We start from the raw sequence: 18,416 nt of genomic DNA, 5'->3' as shown, positions 1-18,416 counted from the left end.
GTTATATTCTCGATTTTTTATCCATGTTCGGTTATAACTAACAAAAATTTCGTCCTAATTGTTTCATTCGCACTGTACCAAAATGGCCGAAATGCAATTCTTGTAATACTTTATTTCTTAACACTTTTGGAATTACCACTCTATCCTTTCGGAAAATTATACCGTCTTGTAGCGCAAATTCCTGATCCTTATAACCTAATGCTTTTAAACTTTTCCCTTTTTCCAGCGCCGCTCGAATCTTAACTAATAACGCATCCTTATTTGTTTCGTTTCTTATATCTCTGGCCGTTACAGGCAATGCTTCCACATTCTCGATTTGAAAAATATCCACCATATCGTATTCACCACTACGCGTTTCTAATATAGGCAAGCGTGACAATCCGTCTGCCTTGCCGTCTTCTTATATATATATATATATATATATATATATATATACGATTTTTGATATTTAATATTAAAATTGAAAGCTTGTAGGAATACTGCGTAGTGTTGCATACGTAACGCACTGTAGGCCGGAAGCCCCTTTTGTGGATTAAAGATTTGTGCCAAAAGCTTAGGATCGGTTAACAGTGTGAATCAATTTCCATATAAATATTGATGAAAATTTTTAACGTCGAATATAATCGCAAAAGCCTCTTTATCAATTTGCGCGTATTTCTTTTGAGTTTCTGTAAGAAAGTTAGCGCATATTGTATCACGCGCTCCGTGCCGTCCGGACAAATATGATGAGAAAAAAGGGCTCCTACTCCGTACGGACTAGCATCCGTGGCAAGTACAAGAGGCAGTTTCGGGTCAAACGGAACCAAAATTTTCTTATCTCCGAATTCTTGCTTAACCTTATTAAAGGACGCTTCACAATCTCTTGACCAGATAAACTTACTACCCTTCTTTAGTAATCTATTTAACGGATATAATATTTCACTTAGATTTTTAATGAATCGACCGTAATAATTAATTAAACCGAAAAAAGCTCTCAGTTCCGTGAGGTTCGTCGGTCCAGGCATTTTATTAACGGCTTCAATTTTCTTTGGATCCTTAGAGATCCCGTTTTTGCCGATAATATAACCGCAATATTTGATTTAATTTGATGGAATACTAATTCTAAACGCTCTAACTTGTCTAAATGTTGCTTCAAATCTTTTCCGGCAATTCTAATATCGTCGAGGAACGTTACTACCCTTTTAAAATGCTCTCTATCGTCCGCTGCCAAATCGCGGGTGCGGATGCTGTTCCGTACATTAAACGGGTACTTCTAAATAAGCCTTTATGCGTATTCAGTGTGAGTATAATTCTTTATCAGAATCATCGATTGGCAATTGTAAGTATGCCTGTTTTAAATCAATTTTTGAAAATATCTTTCCACCAGCCATTGAAGCGAATAATTCTTCAGTACACAGTAAAAAATCGTGCGTCCAAATGTTAAAATTTTCTTGCGTTACCAAGATTTGACTATTATTGCAATGTAAAATTAACATACAACAGCTATGTTATTATTTTCGTAACATTTTCATGTGTTATATTAATGTCAACGTGATAACTTAACACTTTATGTATGTCATTTAGAAATTAAATATTATTTTGAGTTATTTTAACATAAACAAAAGTTAAAGTAAATCTTCTCTCTCAAATAATCGTAAACTTTGACATACAAAATAATCTTTACTACAATCAAATGTTTAAAACAACATTTCTCTTAAGTTAAAATAACTATTGTTTATTCAAATATGTTATACCGACATTTTTTACAAGTTATTTTTACATTATACTTAAAGTTAAAAGAACAAATATAAAAATGTAAAATATAGTGTCAATAAATTAACATTTCTAATTTGTCAACAAGTAACACACGATGAATGAGTTATTTTAACTCAAATTTTAGAGTGGACTTTCTGGGACATTTGAAAAATGTTACAATTAACATTTTATTTTTTACTGTGTAGTGGGCAAGGGATGCTCATCCACTACCAAAACCGGATTTAGTGTCACAATGAAATCGCCGCAAATTCTAATTCCACCGTCTTTCTTTAATATCGGTACAAATGGCGTGACCCATCTGGACGATTCTACTTTCTCAAGAATACCCGCGTCTACCATGCGTTCTAACTCTTTCTCTCTACTTTTTCTAAAATTTTGAACGGAACCGTACGGCTTTTCACGAATACGCGGCTTCAATTTCAAGTGCGCTTTATAATTTTTAATGCACGCATATTCGTCACTCAGAATCTTACTGTATTTTTTTAAAAGTTCATCTAATCTTTTTTCATTCGACTCTTCCAACAATTTATTGTCTTCAATTTCTTTTAAGCTACTTTTAAGTTTCTTTAATACATTTAGCTGGTTTATCCACTCCCGGCCTAACAACGGGTCTCTATCATATTGCACAACATACATATTTAACTCTTTGATTTCGTCGACATCGCGAACTTTAATTCTAATGTACCCTAACGGCACAAAATTTTGCTTACAATAAGAGCGCAATTTTAAACGCATTTCGTGGCAAACCATATTCGGAAAATTATGTTTAAACCATTTTCTGCTTACCAAAGTAACCGCCGAACCGCAATCTACATCAAAACTCACTTTTCGATTTTCAACATACAGCGAAGCCGTGAATTTCCCTCTGTGCTCCGTGTGTTCTACTTCGTCCACGCGGCACACTTCTTCTAACATATTCGTCTAGTCTTTTTTTATTTGCATACTTTTTGTAGATGACCAAAACCTCCGCATTCTCTATACACTTTACACTTCGAGGAAGGGTACAACTGTGCGCATAATAAGCCTACACCTGAAACAAGAAATAATGTTATTTTTGGAAGTTTGCCGCTTAGGTTTATAACCAGTATATTATTTTTCGCTAATGTTAACTCCTTTCGATTACCTGGATTAGTGAATTTCGCCCTTCGTTGTTCTCCTCTAGAGAAGTGTGTTTTCCTCGGTCGTTTCCTCGGTCTTTGGTTTTTCTTTGGTGCTTCGCTCCTGCCCCGACACGGCCGCTTCTGGGACTTCCTCTTTCAACTTGTTCACCCCCTTTTCCGCCAGCTCGATCACGCAAGCGATTTGCAGGGCTGAGTCGCTCGTCAAATTCGCCGTTTCCAGCAGCCTGGATTGGATTCTTCGGTTTCTCAAGCCAAAAACGAATTGATTCCGTAATTCCGTTTGCAGATAATCCCCGAATTTGCAATGAAGGGATAGTTCTTGCAGGGCGGCCATATATTCCTGCGTGCTCTCGCCCGGTCGTTGCATTCGTTTCCGGAAAATGTATATTTCGGCTATCTCAAGTGGCTCGGGCGCGTAAAATTCTTTCAGTTTGTCGACTAGTAACTCATAGGTCTGTGCGTACGGGTCTACAGGATACAAAAGGTCACACAAAATCCCGAAGGCTGTTGCGCCCACATAATGTAGAAGATACGCCACTTTAGCTTTATCCTCCGTTATTTGAAACACTCGAAACACCCATTCCAGCCGTTGTAACCATCGCACTAATGGTTGCTGATTTGGCTCAAAGAAATCCATTTGAATTGGATTCGCGAACGTTACTCCGGCGCTAGGTGTATCCGAACGGTCTCTCGACATTCTCTCGGTTTTCGGTTGCATCAATTACTTACTCGTAATTAATTTAGCCAGCTCACTCTCTCTCTCTCTCTCTCTCTCTCTCTCTCTCTCTCTCTCTCTTTCCGCTTTTACTCCAGACTAACGTCTTCTGTCTTCTCCTTCGTCTCTCTTCCTGCCACGTGGCCTTCTCGAAACTTCCCGAACTCCCTTGACTTCCGGTTTGCGACGTGCCTCCGAACTTCTCCAAATTATCCTATCCTCGTCACCACTGTTTTATATTTCGGAGTATCGCGAAGGACTCGGAATAACCAGGCGGGTTTTTAGCTGAACAGCAATTACTTTAATTAAAAGTCTTTAATATACAGAGAGAGGGGTCGTGAGTTCTCGTGCTCAAGGCTAGGCACGTCCTATCCCTTACCAGTTCCGAACGAGAGTGACTCGTGCCGCACGCGCACGCGATCTCACGGTCCCGCAATCCATCTGCTACGGATCGCTAATTGCTTCCCGTCAATAACGCGAGGGGTGCATTCGGGGAGACGCTATTAACGCTATAAACGCAAGCGCTATGAACTTCGTTCGAGGAGCCAATAGCGCGATAGCGATAGCAAGCTCCCCGAACGCAGCTTAAGCGCCAATAGCATTTCGTGCCTCACCTCGAAAATAATAGCGAAAATAGCGCGGATTGGTAAAAATTGCACGTTTCAGCCGATTTTCAGCTGGCTCCGCCTAGCGCCTTCCCCTTACCTCGCCGTCCCGCGCGCAGTCCACGAGTCGTTCGAGGCTCAAGAGCGTAAACATGTGTTTACAATAGCTTTCCACGTCACCCGTGAGGTACTATTGTTGACGCGTTTTTTTTTTTTTAAGTAGTATCCCCTGTAGGCCTAATCCACTGACGACTGAAATGACTCTAATTAAAGCAAAATTAAAAGAATTAAGAAAATTTAGGTCGTCTTCGGGATCTTTTACAGGCGAAAACGGGAATATCTAATATATTTCCATATATTAGACGTTGCGAGCCGCATAAGACGCGGTAAAGATTCATCACTTAAAGAAGAACGCTTTTCATTTTTAATAAATTTCATTTTTGAAAATAAGTCACATAAATATATGGACCCAAACATGGAATAAATCCGAAGGCCGAAATTATGAAGTTTTGGGTATACTAATTTGTTTAAAATTTTGAAAAAATTAACACCGGTTTCTTTAATTGTTTTAAGAGATATATCACTATGCAAATCGCATAGTTCATCCTGCAAATCAAGATGTTGTTCTTCGATTGGCGCTGTAAGGAAATTCTCAAAAAGAATTAAAATTCGGTTCTAAGTTTTTCAAAGCAATTAAAACGCGTATTGAATTCTTCTATGAGAGTAAGTATCTACGAAATGAATGTATAATATTTAAGTGAGATTTGAATAACTGTAATTTTCTTCGGAAAGAATCGACATGACAACTAATTGGAAAATATTCTGATTTGGTCTTTGCAGCTTTAAATTGAGAAGCCTAAGTTGATTAGTCATGTCAGTAATGAAGGCAAGTTCACAGAGAAATGTGACATCTTGCAAAATGGCTATGTGTTCCTGAAATTTTGGGGATTGTTAATTTCTTGCAAGAAAAAAAGGATCTTTTTCTTATGGCAAAATATATTTCCAAACATTTTGCAGCACTAAGCCAACGTACTGGACAATAAAGTGGGACATTTGTGTGAACAGAATTATGTTTCTGGAGAAATAATTGAAATTTTCGATGACTAAGGAACTTCTGTCCACCTTTAATTATATATTAATTATTTTTGTCACAGTCTCCGTAGCTGTTGACAGTTTTACAACTTTGCCGCTTAGTGCTTCCTGATGAATTATACAATGTATAACGGGGATATTAAAATTTCGCTGCTTTAATTGACCGGCGAATCCTATCTTTGAACCGATCATAGCTCCCGCGCCATCAGTAGTAATCGAAGAACATTTATTAAAATCTACTTCAAATTTTTTAAGCAATTCTTCAACTGCTAAAAAAATATCAAGACCCGTTGTTGTGCTATGTAAAGGGACGAAATCTAAAAGCTCCTCGACACACGAGAAATCGTCTTGCACGATTCGAATAAAAATACTGCTCAGTTGACTCGTGTGTCGAATATCGGTGCTCTCAAAGCAAAATATGTACATGCAGCATTAATGTCAAAAAGGTAAATATAGGAACCGACTATTACTACGTTTACGCGAGCGTTACTTCTGTAGTAACTTACGATATATCATTTGTTTACGCGGAGTAAATTATCGTAAGTTACTACAAAATCCCGTTTACGCGAAGGAATCATCGTAAGTTACTACAGAAGTAACGCTCGCGTAAACGTAGTGTATGTGTGAATACCGGCCTTAGTGCATAAAGTGCACTGCCACTTATAGGATCCCCTTAAGACGGTCTTAAATATAAGATCTGACTATGAATACCGGCCTTGGTTTAACTTTTCCTCATGAAAAAAACGTCTCAGAATGTACATTATACCTACATATATACAAATTTTTAGACTTTCTCAGGATGCTCAAAATTTTTCAGATTTTTTATACAAATCGGAACGTTTTTCAGAAAAACTCACAATCAGACAAAATGAGAATAAAATATTTCAGATTTTTCCAGCCAACATATCTTCGTTGAAATTTGAATAAATATGAAAAAATATGTGCAATTTATCAGAATTTAAATTGTCATGTATGCGGATACTGAAATATTCTGAAAATTCTCATCCAATTATTTCTGAAAATATTTGAGAGATATATATTTTATCAGAATTTTTCATAAAAGTCTCAATTCTTACAAAATTTCTGAGAAAATATGAGAAATTTTTTCACCAGGATTATTTTTTATCTTTTTTAGTTTCACAAAAGTTAGAAAAAGAAAATAAGTTAAACCGAGATTAAAGTTAAATCTGCACAGGTGAAAATGGGCATATGTATATGTTAGAAAAAAATTAAAAGTAAGTTAAACCGAATTAAAGTTAACCAGCACTGGTAGAAATGGGCATTAGATTTCCATATACCATTGTTGCATCCATTTTACGTCCGAATACCAATGATATGTCTTACCCAGATAGCACTAAACATTTCTATGAACGTTCTATGAAAAAAATCTTCGATAATATTTTGAATATTTTATAAGACTTATATATTAGAATATTATTCTATAAGTCTTATAGAATCGAGCTCAACAAAAAATGCACTTTTCGGCCGATTTTCAGCTGGCTCCGCCTAGCGCCTTCCCCTTACCTCACCGTCCCGCGCGCAGCCAGCGAGTCGCTCGAGGCTCAGGAGCGTAAACATGTGTTTACAATAGCTTTCCACGTCACGCGTGAGATACTATTGTTAACGCGTTTTTTTTAAGTGGTATCCTCATCTGTAGGCCTAATCCATTGATGACTGAAGTGACTCTTTAACTAATTGAAGCAGAATTAAAGAAATAAACAAAAAATGAAGAAAGATCAACTTTTGAGATCTTTTATAGGCGAGAGTGGGAACATCGGTTTGAATATTAAACGTATAGCAAGTCTCATAAGACGCGGTAAAGAATCGTCGCTTAAGAAAGTAGAGTATCATGTAAGAAAGGCTGGTATTGAATTTGGTGATGATCGGTAAAAAAAAGGTGTTCTTTTTTAATAAAATTTATAATTTTTAGAGAAATGTCTGTGGTTGCTCTAACGTCCGCAGATTTTGAGATATCGATCTATTTCTATTTCTATTATATTTCTCAGTTTTTTCTACCCCTATTCCATATATAATTCTTTAAGATTTGATTGATTAGATCCAGTTTTATGAGCTCTTATACTTATTGTACGTATCGTTCAAAATTTCGAACAGCTCTGTATCTCAAGAACTAATCAACCAAATTCTAAAGAATTATAATGGGTAGAAAAGAAATAGAGGTATAAAATACTCAAGAATGTAATAGAATTAGAAATAATTGCCAATATAACGAAAAAATGTGCAAATTATAAACTTGCTCATTTTGCTTCCTACGTATGGATTCTCCAAAATTTCAAACGGCTATATCTCAAGAACTATTCAACCAAATCTTAATGAATTATGTATAAAATAGGGGTAGAAAAGACTGAAGAATACAATAGAATTAGAAATAACCTGATATCTCAAAATTTACGGAAGTTAGAGCAGCCACAAACACATCTCAAAAAATTCAAAATTTTATAAAAAATGAACCCCTTTACCGATCATCGCCAAATTCAACACTGAACTCTCAAAGTCAAGATCGATTTGACATTGCATCAATTGTAAAACCCCACTTATGCTATTATGCCGACCTTCTTTCAATGTATAAAAAGGTTAAATTTTTTTAAAATGAAAAAAGTGTGCAAATTAGAAACTTGCACATTGCTTCCTCATCATGACATTTATTTCGCTCATGAAGCTTCCTCTATGAGAAAGCCAAATTAATAAATACTAATAATTATGTATCAAATAAAGTACAAGCTTTCTCATAGAACAAAATAAAAGAGGAGCAATGGTAGCTATCTGTAATGATGAGCAATGTGCAACTTGTGCAAGTTTCTAATTTGCACACTTTTTTATAAATTTTATTTTTCAAAATGTCTTACATAAATATGTCTTACATAAATGTCTTACATAAATATGTGGAATGTGGATCCAAACGTGAAATAAATTCGAAGGTTGAAAAGTTTTGGGTATAATAATTTTTTTTAAAATTTTGTAAAAATCAGCACCGGTGTCTTTAATCGTTTTGAGAGAAATATGTCAATCGTGAAAGTTTATAACTGATGTTTCACCGATGCAACAGATTTATTTTTAAAACTGCAAGACAAACAATATAGTCATCGACAAACGATTATAACAATTCGCTGCCGTCAATTAATTGTTTTATAACAATCTGATGTACATTTTGTCTCTAAAAGTTCTAGTGGACACATCGGCCGATCGAGTTAACAGTTTTTATTCTTTTTTGAACACATCAATCTTCAGGATGGATGATAAAAGGTATATGCTCAACAATTTGATAAATCTTGGGAAGTTAATTATTTCTTCAGTTATATTTCTGATCAAACGGGTTGTTTACTTTGCGATTTCAAACTTTTGGTATACCTGGGTAAGTCGACTTGAAGTCGACTTCTACCGAAACTGACTTGGCAGAGAAGTCGACTTTTTTAAGGACGAAAGTCGACTTGAAGTCGACTTACTTGAAGTCGGCGAATGTCTCAAAAAACGCCGACTAAAAGTCGACTTTCCGTCATGACAAGAAGTCGACTTTTAGTCGGCGTTTTTTGAGACATTCGCTGACTTCAAGTCGACTTTCTGCCAAGTCGGTATCGGTAGAAGTCGACTTCAAGTCGACTTAAAGTCGACTTTTTGCTCTTAGGGTTAAGACGGTCTTGAAATAAAAAATCTGCTTAAAAATACCGGCCTAAAAAAGTGCACATTTTAACTCGTATTTTATTTATTATAAATTTTTAAGAGCAAAAATGCAAAATCGGGTTGTTTATGGCACTACAGATGAGCTTATTGATTAAAAATATTCTAAATGGAATAATTAAGATTCATTCGATATTTTGGCTAAATTCTTCTATATAATTACGAAAAAAATTATGAATAAGAAGAATTTAGCCAAAATATCGAACGAATCTTATTCCATTTAGGATATTTCTAATCAGTAAGCTCATCTGTAGTGCCATAAACAGCCCGATTTTGCATTTTTGCTCTTAAAAATTTATAATAAATAAAATAAATAAAATACGAGTTTTAGTGCATATAAAGTGCACTGCCATACTATAGGAGTCCCTTAAGTACAATCTTAATCACAGAGCCGTATTAGCATCTTGAGATATTACTTAAGACGGTTTTGAAATAATTAAGATCCGACTGAATACCGGCCCAAGACACCAAAATTACTTGCGTTGATAGAAACGGACAATAAAAAGTCTCATGCGGACGAGTCGATCGGCGCCAAAATGGCGCGGCGGCCGCGGCGCGATGCGCGCGACCGGCGCGACCCGCTTCCGAACGTACTGTGGGCGAGACTCTATCGTCTATCGCTGTTCGATAAGCCGGGCGTGAACTGAACGCGCAGGAAACGTCAAACACGCAGCCGAGATGTCGAGGAACGACGGCAAGAAGGACACCTCGGCGTCCGCGTTCCGCAAGATCGACGTGGACCAGTACAGCGACAACAATTTCAAAGAGGAGGACGCGGACGGCGGTGTAGGTGCGCTCACCGGCCCGGACGAGAACGAGATCTTGACACTTCTTAGCCAATATCCTTTTGCAAAACTCTTGCTTTTCGTAGATCCTTTGCTTTTCAGCGATTTCGTCGTGCAATTTTCCTTAACGCCATTTATCACGGGTAAGAACGCGGAGGCGTTAATATCGGTATTAAAGTCCGCACCGTTGGAGTGTAAGAACCAGCAAGTGAAGGTAACCTCAAAATGCATGATGGTGATTCACATTTTGACCTCGCTATCGCGAAGCGATTAGGCGATTTCCTAAATGCGGAGTGACGTTATGGATCTGACGATTGTATAAATTAATTGTAGAAAGTAGTCGTTATTCTAAAGTAAGTGGGATTTAGGTTTTTGGATGAAGAATTTATAAACATAACATTTCATCGAGGTCCATGCTCAATGGAGCATGTTGTATCTCATTAATGAAAATTACTTCGCGATTTGCCAGTCTTTTATGTTTATCTTATGGGTTATATATTGTTCTAGGAATATTCTTGTAAATTCGAATATAGATGTCAGAGTTTGCGTATGATTCATGGAAAAAGACTTTGCGCGCAGTTTGACTAGTCCAGTATGCTCCTAACGTCATTTTGCATAATAGATCTGTTCTTTTGAACTGAATTTCTTGCATGGTTTGCCTTTCCTCTTTCTCTTTTCACGTTGGAGGGAAGAAGAGAAAAGATGAACCATGCAAAAGTTCAGCTAAACAGAACAGACCTAGGGTCGCGTGTATTTTACTAAACATAAATTTCCATATGCGCAAATATATAAAATATGTCTTTCTGTTCGCAGGACAGTGCTAGAAATTTAACACAGAAGGTGCTCCTAAGTATAAAGTCGAATCAAATGGACGATTGCTTAGCACAATTAGATCGTGACTTAGTGGATGTTCTAATGAAGTATATTTACCGAGGTTTCGAAATCCCGACGGAAGGTAGCAGTAGTCACTTGTTAATTTGGCATGAAAAGGTATTTAACGTAAGCGGTGTCGGCTGCATCGTCCGTGTATTCTCTGACAGCAAACGGGCTTGAAATTTTGTAAATTTCGCAGTAACACGTTCATTATAATAATTACCATTAATTCTTACTGTTATTCATCGTCATTGTTAATGCGATGAGGATGTAGATAGGCAATTGCCATTCGCAATTTTCCATATGGGAAATACAACAAATTTGTGTACATTTGTTATCAATAAAGTAATTTTTATTTCTTGTACATTTGGAGGAGTAATTTCCCCTCGTCATATCTTTCACCTTTATTTCATTCCAAAGAGTATAAATAGATGGTTTATAGAAATTGTTTAAATGAAGAGCATCCCCGATAAAGTAAAATGCATTTTTTACTTCATGCCTGAATACTATTATAAGTAATAATTAAGCCTGAATAATATAAAATTTCAATGTTACCCTCCAGATTGTATGTTTTACTGATATCTTATACTCTTTAGAGTTCGGAGAAGATAAAAGAAGATAAAATATAGATGTATATATGTATATATACACACCACAGATTATTCTCATATAACAACAATAAGATTGTTTTCATATTTGAACATTTGTATATACTATTATTGATTATTATAATAAGAATTGACGATTAATATAACGTTTGAGTTGGCACAAAATAAAAGTATAAATATATAATTTGTGGAATAATATACCCCAACATCTTTATTATTTTATATATCTATATATATCTATAACAAAAACTATAGTGCAACCGATTAACGGCAACATAATAATGTTAAATCCTCTATACCGGATATTTAGGTTCTATCACTGCTCGTATAATAGAATATATGTGTGATTAGGATGTTATACAGATTGTAATATTTATGGTTTATCTGACTCTCGTGATATTATCACATACAACACTGGAAATTCATTGTAAAATTATTTACTCACATTTGTCCTTTACTGTGAGCATAATCATATTTGTTTGATGTATCAGGTACAATGCGCTCACGAATACTGCGTTTGCTCTGCAACAAGTATATATTTCATTATATATTGTGGCAAATATAATATGAATATGTATTTTTAATTTCTAGTTGTGCGTTATTGGTTTCGTTTGCGATTGGATATTCTGATAATTTATGTACTTACTGTCCTTCCTTGAAGTACTCCTTTAATGTATTGCTGAACCTTTTACTATATTTCACAAATTCTCTCTTGCGTTGATCTAAGGCTTGTTTACCAGTTGAACCGGGTATAAATGCAGTAACTTCGTTCACAGCGTCTAATAGTTTCTTTATTGCACTCGCAATTTCTCTGAAAAAAAAAAAGTAGACAGTTGATAGAGATATGAAGCACCCTCTGTATACATAAGATAGATATGAATGTTTACAAACTTGATTGTCTCTAGAAAAGTCTTCCGGTCCGTGATCTCATCGGGAATTCTGCTAAGTATTCTTTTCAAGGAAGTCGATTTACGATTCAGTTCCTGAAATGCGTCTTCTGAACGCGCCGAACGATACTCCACAACTGCGAGCAAAGACAAAAACCGTGTATTGGCCTATCTTGAATCTTATAGTAAACAAAGTCAAACGTACAGTAGAATGTTACGATGGTCGGCTTTAATATCAAACGCGAGGTAATTTCTACAAAGATATCTTACCGTCGTAATCAGAAGCAGCGCCTTGCAATCTTAAGACACTCTCGTTCATATCAAGATTCAGCTCTGCCCTGCGTATTATGCCCATAATCAAGTCGTACGTAATCCCAGGATGCGAACTCTCTGCTTTTGAGAGAGCCGCGCGTAGGGTCTGCGCCGCCATGACATTTTGCCTCTCCAACTGCAAAAATTCAACTATTTATATCTGTTGCTATCCGACATTTTTGACAAAAGGCCCTTCATTGAAAGATGCAAAGCCCAATGTATTGACAACGTTTAACTAGTTGTATAATAACTCAAATTTCTTTCACGTCCATCCATTGTTCTATATTTAAAAGATGACTATTCACTATATATATATATATATCAATAAGAGACGTAAAACGGATGGAAATATTATTTATGAAAAAGACACGATTGGGTGTCCTGAAGAATGTATTCAGACGATACCTTGGTTAATATTGGCCTTAATATGACGGGAAGAACCAGTGATGTAACCGGGGTCTCATCGCCCATTGTCATCCTTCACCGTGTGTGTTGTCGTTCGAGACGCCGAGAATGAAAACGATTTCGGTCGCGGGTCGAGACGAGGCGCAAAGGTCGAGGCTGCTTCGCGGGACGGTCGTGGCTGGTCGTGCGTGGCGAAAGGGTTGTTTACGCGCGACTGGCACGAACACGGCGAACCAGCATTAACTCTTTCTCTATGACAGCTGTCACAATAGGCGCTAGACACGCGGAAACGAGGTTACCCGGCGCTGCCAACATTACGCCATTATGCGGACGAGTCGAAAGTTGTCGCGAAAGGCCTCGCGCCTCGCGCCTCGCGCCGTCATTGGTCACCGCGGCAAATAGGCCTGCTCCTTCAGTCCTCACAGTTCAACTTTTTATACTACTCGTTCTTCTTCTTTCTCTTTTCCTAGTGTCTAATCGGCCGGTGTGTAACCGTTTCGTTTTAACCGCGACTTGGATTATTATTGACTGATCGGCGATTAATTCAACCGTCAGAATTGCTCAAAGTAATATTTCTAACTATATAATTTCTTTTTCTACGTTAATAAGCAACAAAAGATTATTATGGTACACAGGTATATATCGTTTGATAAGTTAATCGAAGTTTAATTCATCGAAGTCACTTTAAAATGCGAAAAATCTAGTACAATATATGATGAGGAACAAATTTATTAATAGATTTGTTTTTCTCAACCCGGTGATTATGCCGCGAACGCTCGTCTCATTTCTCTCTCTCTCTCTCTCTCTCTCTCTCTCTCTCTCTCTCTCTCTGTCTCTGTCTGTCTCTGTCTCTGTCTCTGTCTCTATACTCTCTATCTCTGTCTCTGTCTTTCTTTCTCCTTGAAATGCGAAACTTCACGGTTGTGCCATATTTTAAACACGGAAAAATGCGCGCGCGAGAGATGCAGGTTATGATCCAAATATTATTTCCGTATAAGTGAAATCTGTGACAGGTAACTCGCGTTCCCGTGCGAAAGGTCACTTGCACTCGTTCTGAATTAATCCACGTTGGCGAGATCGCCGAGATCCTTTCGCGGTTAAGGCCGCGGAATATATAAAAGAAAGAGACTTTAGTTGATTCTAGCCGCACCGCTATAATTATTTCAATGATGATCATTATTCTGATGCTTCTCTCTCTCTCTCTCCTTCTCTCTCTCTCTCTCTCTCTCTCTCTTTCTCTCTGTCTCTCTCTGTCTCTCTCTGGTATATCGGTGCTTTTCACACGATTTCTCTCTCGGACAATTGGCAATGAGATTCGTAATACGAATAACTGCTGCAGACGGAGACAGGAAGTAACTCTTTCCGGCAGTTCTATTTTCCGAGCTCAACAAAGGAAATGGATATATATATGATATTTGTTTGCTATACTATAATATAAAACCGTGAACGAGTATCACAATCGCGTAATTCAGTATATAATTCCAAAATTCTGTAATCAGCCCAGGTAGCAAAGTGACGTCTAATTGACGTCCAAAGACGTCTCTAGACGTCAATTAGACGTCATTAAGACGTCATTTGACGTCACTCTGCTACTGGAGAGGCAAAGGTCGAATAGATTTGAAATGGAGATAAAAGAGAGAAAAAAAACTACTATAATATCATGTTTAAGGGAATTCTAAAGCCGTCTGTAATACCGGCTTTTTTTCTTAGCACTAATCTTTTAATTGGGTTTATAGAAATGCAAAATTCTTGTCTAGAATTAAAGTACGCATCAAAATCTAGGTCATGGTGGTCGAATTTATATCGAAAACGAGAAAAAATTGATATTTTTGTTAATTTTTGGTATACGTGACGACAATATTTGCTTTGTACAAAAATTCCACAATAAATATCCACAAAATTAGACCGGCATGACCTAGGGACAACATTTAAGAACAATATCGTGCAATTAGATCTAAGATTGAAAGCCTAGAAAAAAAGATTAGTTTAAATAAACTTTTATATGTGCAAAAGCACATTCAGGTTGACATTGCGCGTAGCGAGAGATGGCGCAGCGATCGAAACAAGGACAGATGCCTCTCGTTAGACAAGGACAGAACAGAATTAGAAATGTTGACATTACCGACGTCGAGGAAGTTCAGCCTTCACTTTAGAATCCCCTTAACTTTCGTATTTAATCGTGTTTCGATATTTGGCGATCGTGGGGGATAGACATAATAAATCGATGCATGATTTGATTGCAGTTATAACCAAAATTGTCTCACAATCGCAGTAAAGCAACGATCGTATTATTTTTGGTTGGTACCGCATGTTTCTCTTTGACGTTAATTCATACATTTATTTCTCTACGTCGCTTATACATATATACGAAAAATAATCTCGAAATTATATTTGTTGTTCAAAATGCGAAAAGTATAAACGGTTTGCGTATACATCTTCATCCTTTCTCTTCTCCTTCCTCTTGTGTCCCGAATCTCCCGATTACGCCCGGCGCCGCGGCGGCTCTCTGCCATCTTTTTGCTAAAACAAACAGAAATTTATTTTAGAAAAATAGCGTTTAATTGGGCCGACTGTGCTCGCGACGGTTGCTCCTGGCGAGTGAAGTTGGCCGCGCGATTTACGAAATATTTTCTCCGCCATATAGCGTCTACCTGCGAGACGTCACGGGCAATAATCGGGCATCGAGCGGATCGTATAGCCTCGTTCGTAGCTTCTTTGCCGTAATTCTTTTGTTGCTATGTAATAATAAAGTACGCGCCGCGTCGCGAGATTATACGGAGAGTGTGTCGTACAAAGTGTCGCGCGACCATAAACGATAATTTTTTCGCGCTTGACTGTCGTGAGTGAGTGTGCCGATGATGGAGATACGACAAAACGGAGGTGAATTGAGAAGAGGAGGAGGGAGCCTGGGAGGCATCGGTCGACGGCAGAGCAACCGTGGGGTGAGTAATTGTTATTCGTTTACTATATTTTGCTGTCTCGTGGCGGATTCCGCTATTTTTTCAAGCGCGACTTCCCAGATAGCACTAAACATTTCTATGAACGTTCTATGAAAAATTTTCATCAAGAATATTTCGAATATTTTATAAGTCAAATTTTATATAGTTACAGTATCTTTATAATATATTTGAATGACACACTACTTCAAATGTTTTTTTAATATAAGTAGAATAATCTATCGAATATTCTATATAATTTTGTATGCATATTTATAGAATATTCTATAAGCATTTTTTAATAAAATGTTTTATAAATGTGCATAGCATATTTCACAGAATGTTTTATAGATCATTCTACATATTTACATAGCACATAAAATAAATAGGGGTACAGTACAGTTGTTGGCCACCCTACAATGATTGGCTACATCTTAAAAAATCAAGGATTATTAAAGAAATACTATTAAAATGTTTTTTATTATAAATACAAAATATTTAATACACTTTTAAGAGAAACACTTTTTAACCATTTTTTAATAGTATTTCTTTATAATCTTAAATTTTTTAAAATGTGGCCAATTATTGTAGAGTTGGCCAACAACTGTATTGTTTACTCCTATTTTATGACCATATAAGTTTTTATTTTCCAAAACAGCTAAATTAATTTCACCTTTTTTACAAGAAAAACAAAAAATTAGTTAGAAAATAATACAACATGAGAATTATAGAGTGTTAATTTCATCTATTACTTAACTGATATTATCGGTTTCTTAATTTTAACACTTATACATTATCAATTTCTATTGTATTTTATCTAATTTTCGTCTTCCTTATGAAAAAGATGAACTTAACTGCTTTTGAAAATGGACAACTCTATGTTTTTTAGAACAACTGTGATTATTGGAATATGTAGATATATTAAAGAACTGGTTTGTATGTATAATTAACAAATACACAAATTTAATTGTTTTAGCTTATTTTTTTTTATTTTAATTTTTTTGCATTTAGGCATTTTTATTTACAATACTATTTATAATTTATGTACAAAATACTATTATAATGCAATATAAGGCTATAGTACCGTATAATTTGAAATCGAAAAAAGAAATTCAAATAAGTTAAATTTAAAGTATATAAAACAGAAAGATTTTTTCAAATTGCAGAAGAATAATTATAGGATTTTCCCTGGCAATTACATGTGTACATAACAATGAAAGAATAAGAAATTAAATTAGTAAGAAAGTTTTTGATTTATACTTGCTCTATATAATATATATGCTTCGTATCTCAATCTGCTCTGTGTACTCTGCGCAGGAAATATCACAAAATATAATTATCTGCAGATGCAGATATTAATAAGGCTTCCTTATTTAACGCTGCGATATAAAGACTTCCGACAAAGAGAATTTAGCATAAGAATAAGAATAAGAATAAGGAAAGAAATATAAGTTGTTTATAAGATGTTGGTTTAAAGCGGAGAGGTTATCTGGTATAACACCATCAGAAACCTCGGCGACGTCAGGAATATTAAGGAAGGGCGGACAAACAGAATTTGCACTTGGTGGTGACAATAACTTATTTTGGACAAACACGTGTGTTCGAGATAAGCGATATGTATTTCGACGACACTCTTTTAAAAACTGACTGCTCGACTATAAACGCGAGAAAGTAAAACCCAACTAAAGTCCAGTAATACACTAAAAATGCCCGACGCAATAGGCCGCCGCATTAAATGGAACGCGATACGAACATGTGACGCCCTTGAGGCGTAGACATCGACTTGTGCGACTTTCTTCAAGCATAACCCTTAAATTTTCTAAAGAGTTTTATCCTAACGAACTGTTAAGGTGCGTGTCCACCTGCGAGTAAGAACTCTCGAGAGCAAAAAGAGAGAAAGAGAAAGAGACTCTCGAGAGTATCTCTCTCTCTCTCTTTCTTTTTGCTCTCGAGAGTTCTTACTCTCAGGTGGAGACGCACCATTAAGGTGTAGTTCGATGATGAACGACTTTTGCCAAAAGTGATAGGTTTTATTTTTTATATCGAAATCGAAAGAAGGAACTCTCCTGAATCGATTAAGCCCAGAAAGAAGATAATTCACCGTCCCGTTCTCAAGATATTTAATTTCAAAATTAGGTGATTTTAACATTGGTCTAATAGGAAAAAAGATATTTTCCTATGGTCTTTTTTATTACTAATGGTCTTTTTACGTCGTTACGAAGCTTTGCAATGCATTATCCTATTTTTTTATGATCATATAAATGATTTGATAAAAAAATCATATATGTTGTGACTTCGGTCCTTCATCATCGAACTATTTTAAGGATGTGAAAAAATATTATCAAAAATATATAAAAATATATTCTTAAACCTTATTTAATGTTTCTCATAAAATAGAATTAATAAAGGAAAAAAGATAATTACCTCTGAACGATGTTTTATTATGCATGGCACGTACCAGCACGGCAAAAAGGCACAGCGAAGCATGACGACGAACGACAATCACTACGAATATGGAAACCTAACTTAAAATGTGCAATAAATAAACTCAACGAATATTCTAATGTTCTTCTCTATTATAAATATACAATTTTTTATTGTAACATTTTACGTATATTCATATAATATA

The 18,416-nt window shown here is 36.1% G+C and overlaps 4 protein-coding genes across 4 annotated transcripts in view; 2 read left to right on the top strand and 2 right to left on the bottom strand.

Annotated features, from left to right (window-relative positions):
• Window positions 1-407: 407 nt before the first annotated feature.
• LOC143898421 (uncharacterized) lies at window positions 408-4,422 on the bottom strand. Its single transcript, XM_077407883.1, has 2 exons — window positions 2,879-4,422; window positions 408-2,785 (listed from the first exon to the last, which is right to left on the bottom strand). Exon 1 carries the CDS (start codon window positions 3,592-3,594, stop codon window positions 2,914-2,916), a length of 681 nt encoding a protein of 226 aa, XP_077264009.1. The 5' UTR covers window positions 3,595-4,422; the 3' UTR covers window positions 408-2,785; window positions 2,879-2,913.
• A 5,147-nt stretch (window positions 4,423-9,569) lies between these two features.
• Window positions 9,570-11,003, top strand: Arpc5 (Actin-related protein 2/3 complex, subunit 5). The gene is made up of 3 exons (XM_077407673.1): window positions 9,570-9,820; window positions 9,908-9,980; window positions 10,580-11,003. Exons 1-3 carry the CDS (start codon window positions 9,660-9,662, stop codon window positions 10,817-10,819), a joined length of 474 nt encoding a protein of 157 aa, XP_077263799.1. The 5' UTR covers window positions 9,570-9,659; the 3' UTR covers window positions 10,820-11,003.
• A 421-nt stretch (window positions 11,004-11,424) lies between these two features.
• Ccm3 (programmed cell death protein 10 Ccm3) lies at window positions 11,425-13,191 on the bottom strand. The gene is made up of 5 exons (XM_077407658.1): window positions 12,852-13,191; window positions 12,405-12,582; window positions 12,139-12,271; window positions 11,894-12,058; window positions 11,425-11,769 (listed from the first exon to the last, which is right to left on the bottom strand). Exons 1-5 carry the CDS (start codon window positions 12,921-12,923, stop codon window positions 11,685-11,687), a joined length of 633 nt encoding a protein of 210 aa, XP_077263784.1. The 5' UTR covers window positions 12,924-13,191; the 3' UTR covers window positions 11,425-11,684.
• Window positions 13,192-15,473: 2,282 nt separating this feature from the next.
• LOC143898288 (small ribosomal subunit protein uS3m-like) overlaps window positions 15,474-18,416 on the top strand; it is a 167,597-nt gene continuing 164,654 nt past the window's right edge. Inside the window, exon 1 of the mRNA XM_077407656.1 lies at window positions 15,474-15,793. The gene's annotated coding sequence lies outside the window, so the exon portion shown is untranslated. The remainder of the gene's footprint in view (window positions 15,794-18,416) is intronic.

This window comes from Temnothorax americanus, unplaced genomic scaffold, assembly GCF_048541705.1.
Source record: "Temnothorax americanus isolate GAGA-0224 unplaced genomic scaffold, ASM4854170v1 Scaffold23, whole genome shotgun sequence".
Taxonomy (NCBI): Eukaryota; Metazoa; Arthropoda; class Insecta; order Hymenoptera; family Formicidae; genus Temnothorax; species Temnothorax americanus.
This window is presented reverse-complemented; position numbering and strand designations above follow the sequence as displayed.

Coding starts and splice junctions, on each gene's coding strand:
- Arpc5 (XM_077407673.1), top strand. CDS start 9,660: ATGTCGAGGAACGACGGCAAGAAGGACACCTCGGCGTCCGCGTTCCGC. Junction 9,821..9,907: donor ATCTTGACACTTCTTAGCCA/ATATCCTTTTGC, acceptor GCCATTTATCAC/GGGTAAGAACGCGGAGGCGT. Junction 9,981..10,579: donor GTAAGAACCAGCAAGTGAAG/GTAACCTCAAAA, acceptor TTCTGTTCGCAG/GACAGTGCTAGAAATTTAAC.
- LOC143898421 (XM_077407883.1), bottom strand. CDS start 3,594: ATGCAACCGAAAACCGAGAGAATGTCGAGAGACCGTTCGGATACACCT.
- Ccm3 (XM_077407658.1), bottom strand. CDS start 12,923: ATGACAATGGGCGATGAGACCCCGGTTACATCACTGGTTCTTCCCGTC. Junction 12,059..12,138: donor ACTTTTCTAGAGACAATCAA/GTTTGTAAACAT, acceptor TTTTTTTTTCAG/AGAAATTGCGAGTGCAATAA. Junction 11,770..11,893: donor GAGTACTTCAAGGAAGGACA/GTAAGTACATAA, acceptor TACTTGTTGCAG/AGCAAACGCAGTATTCGTGA.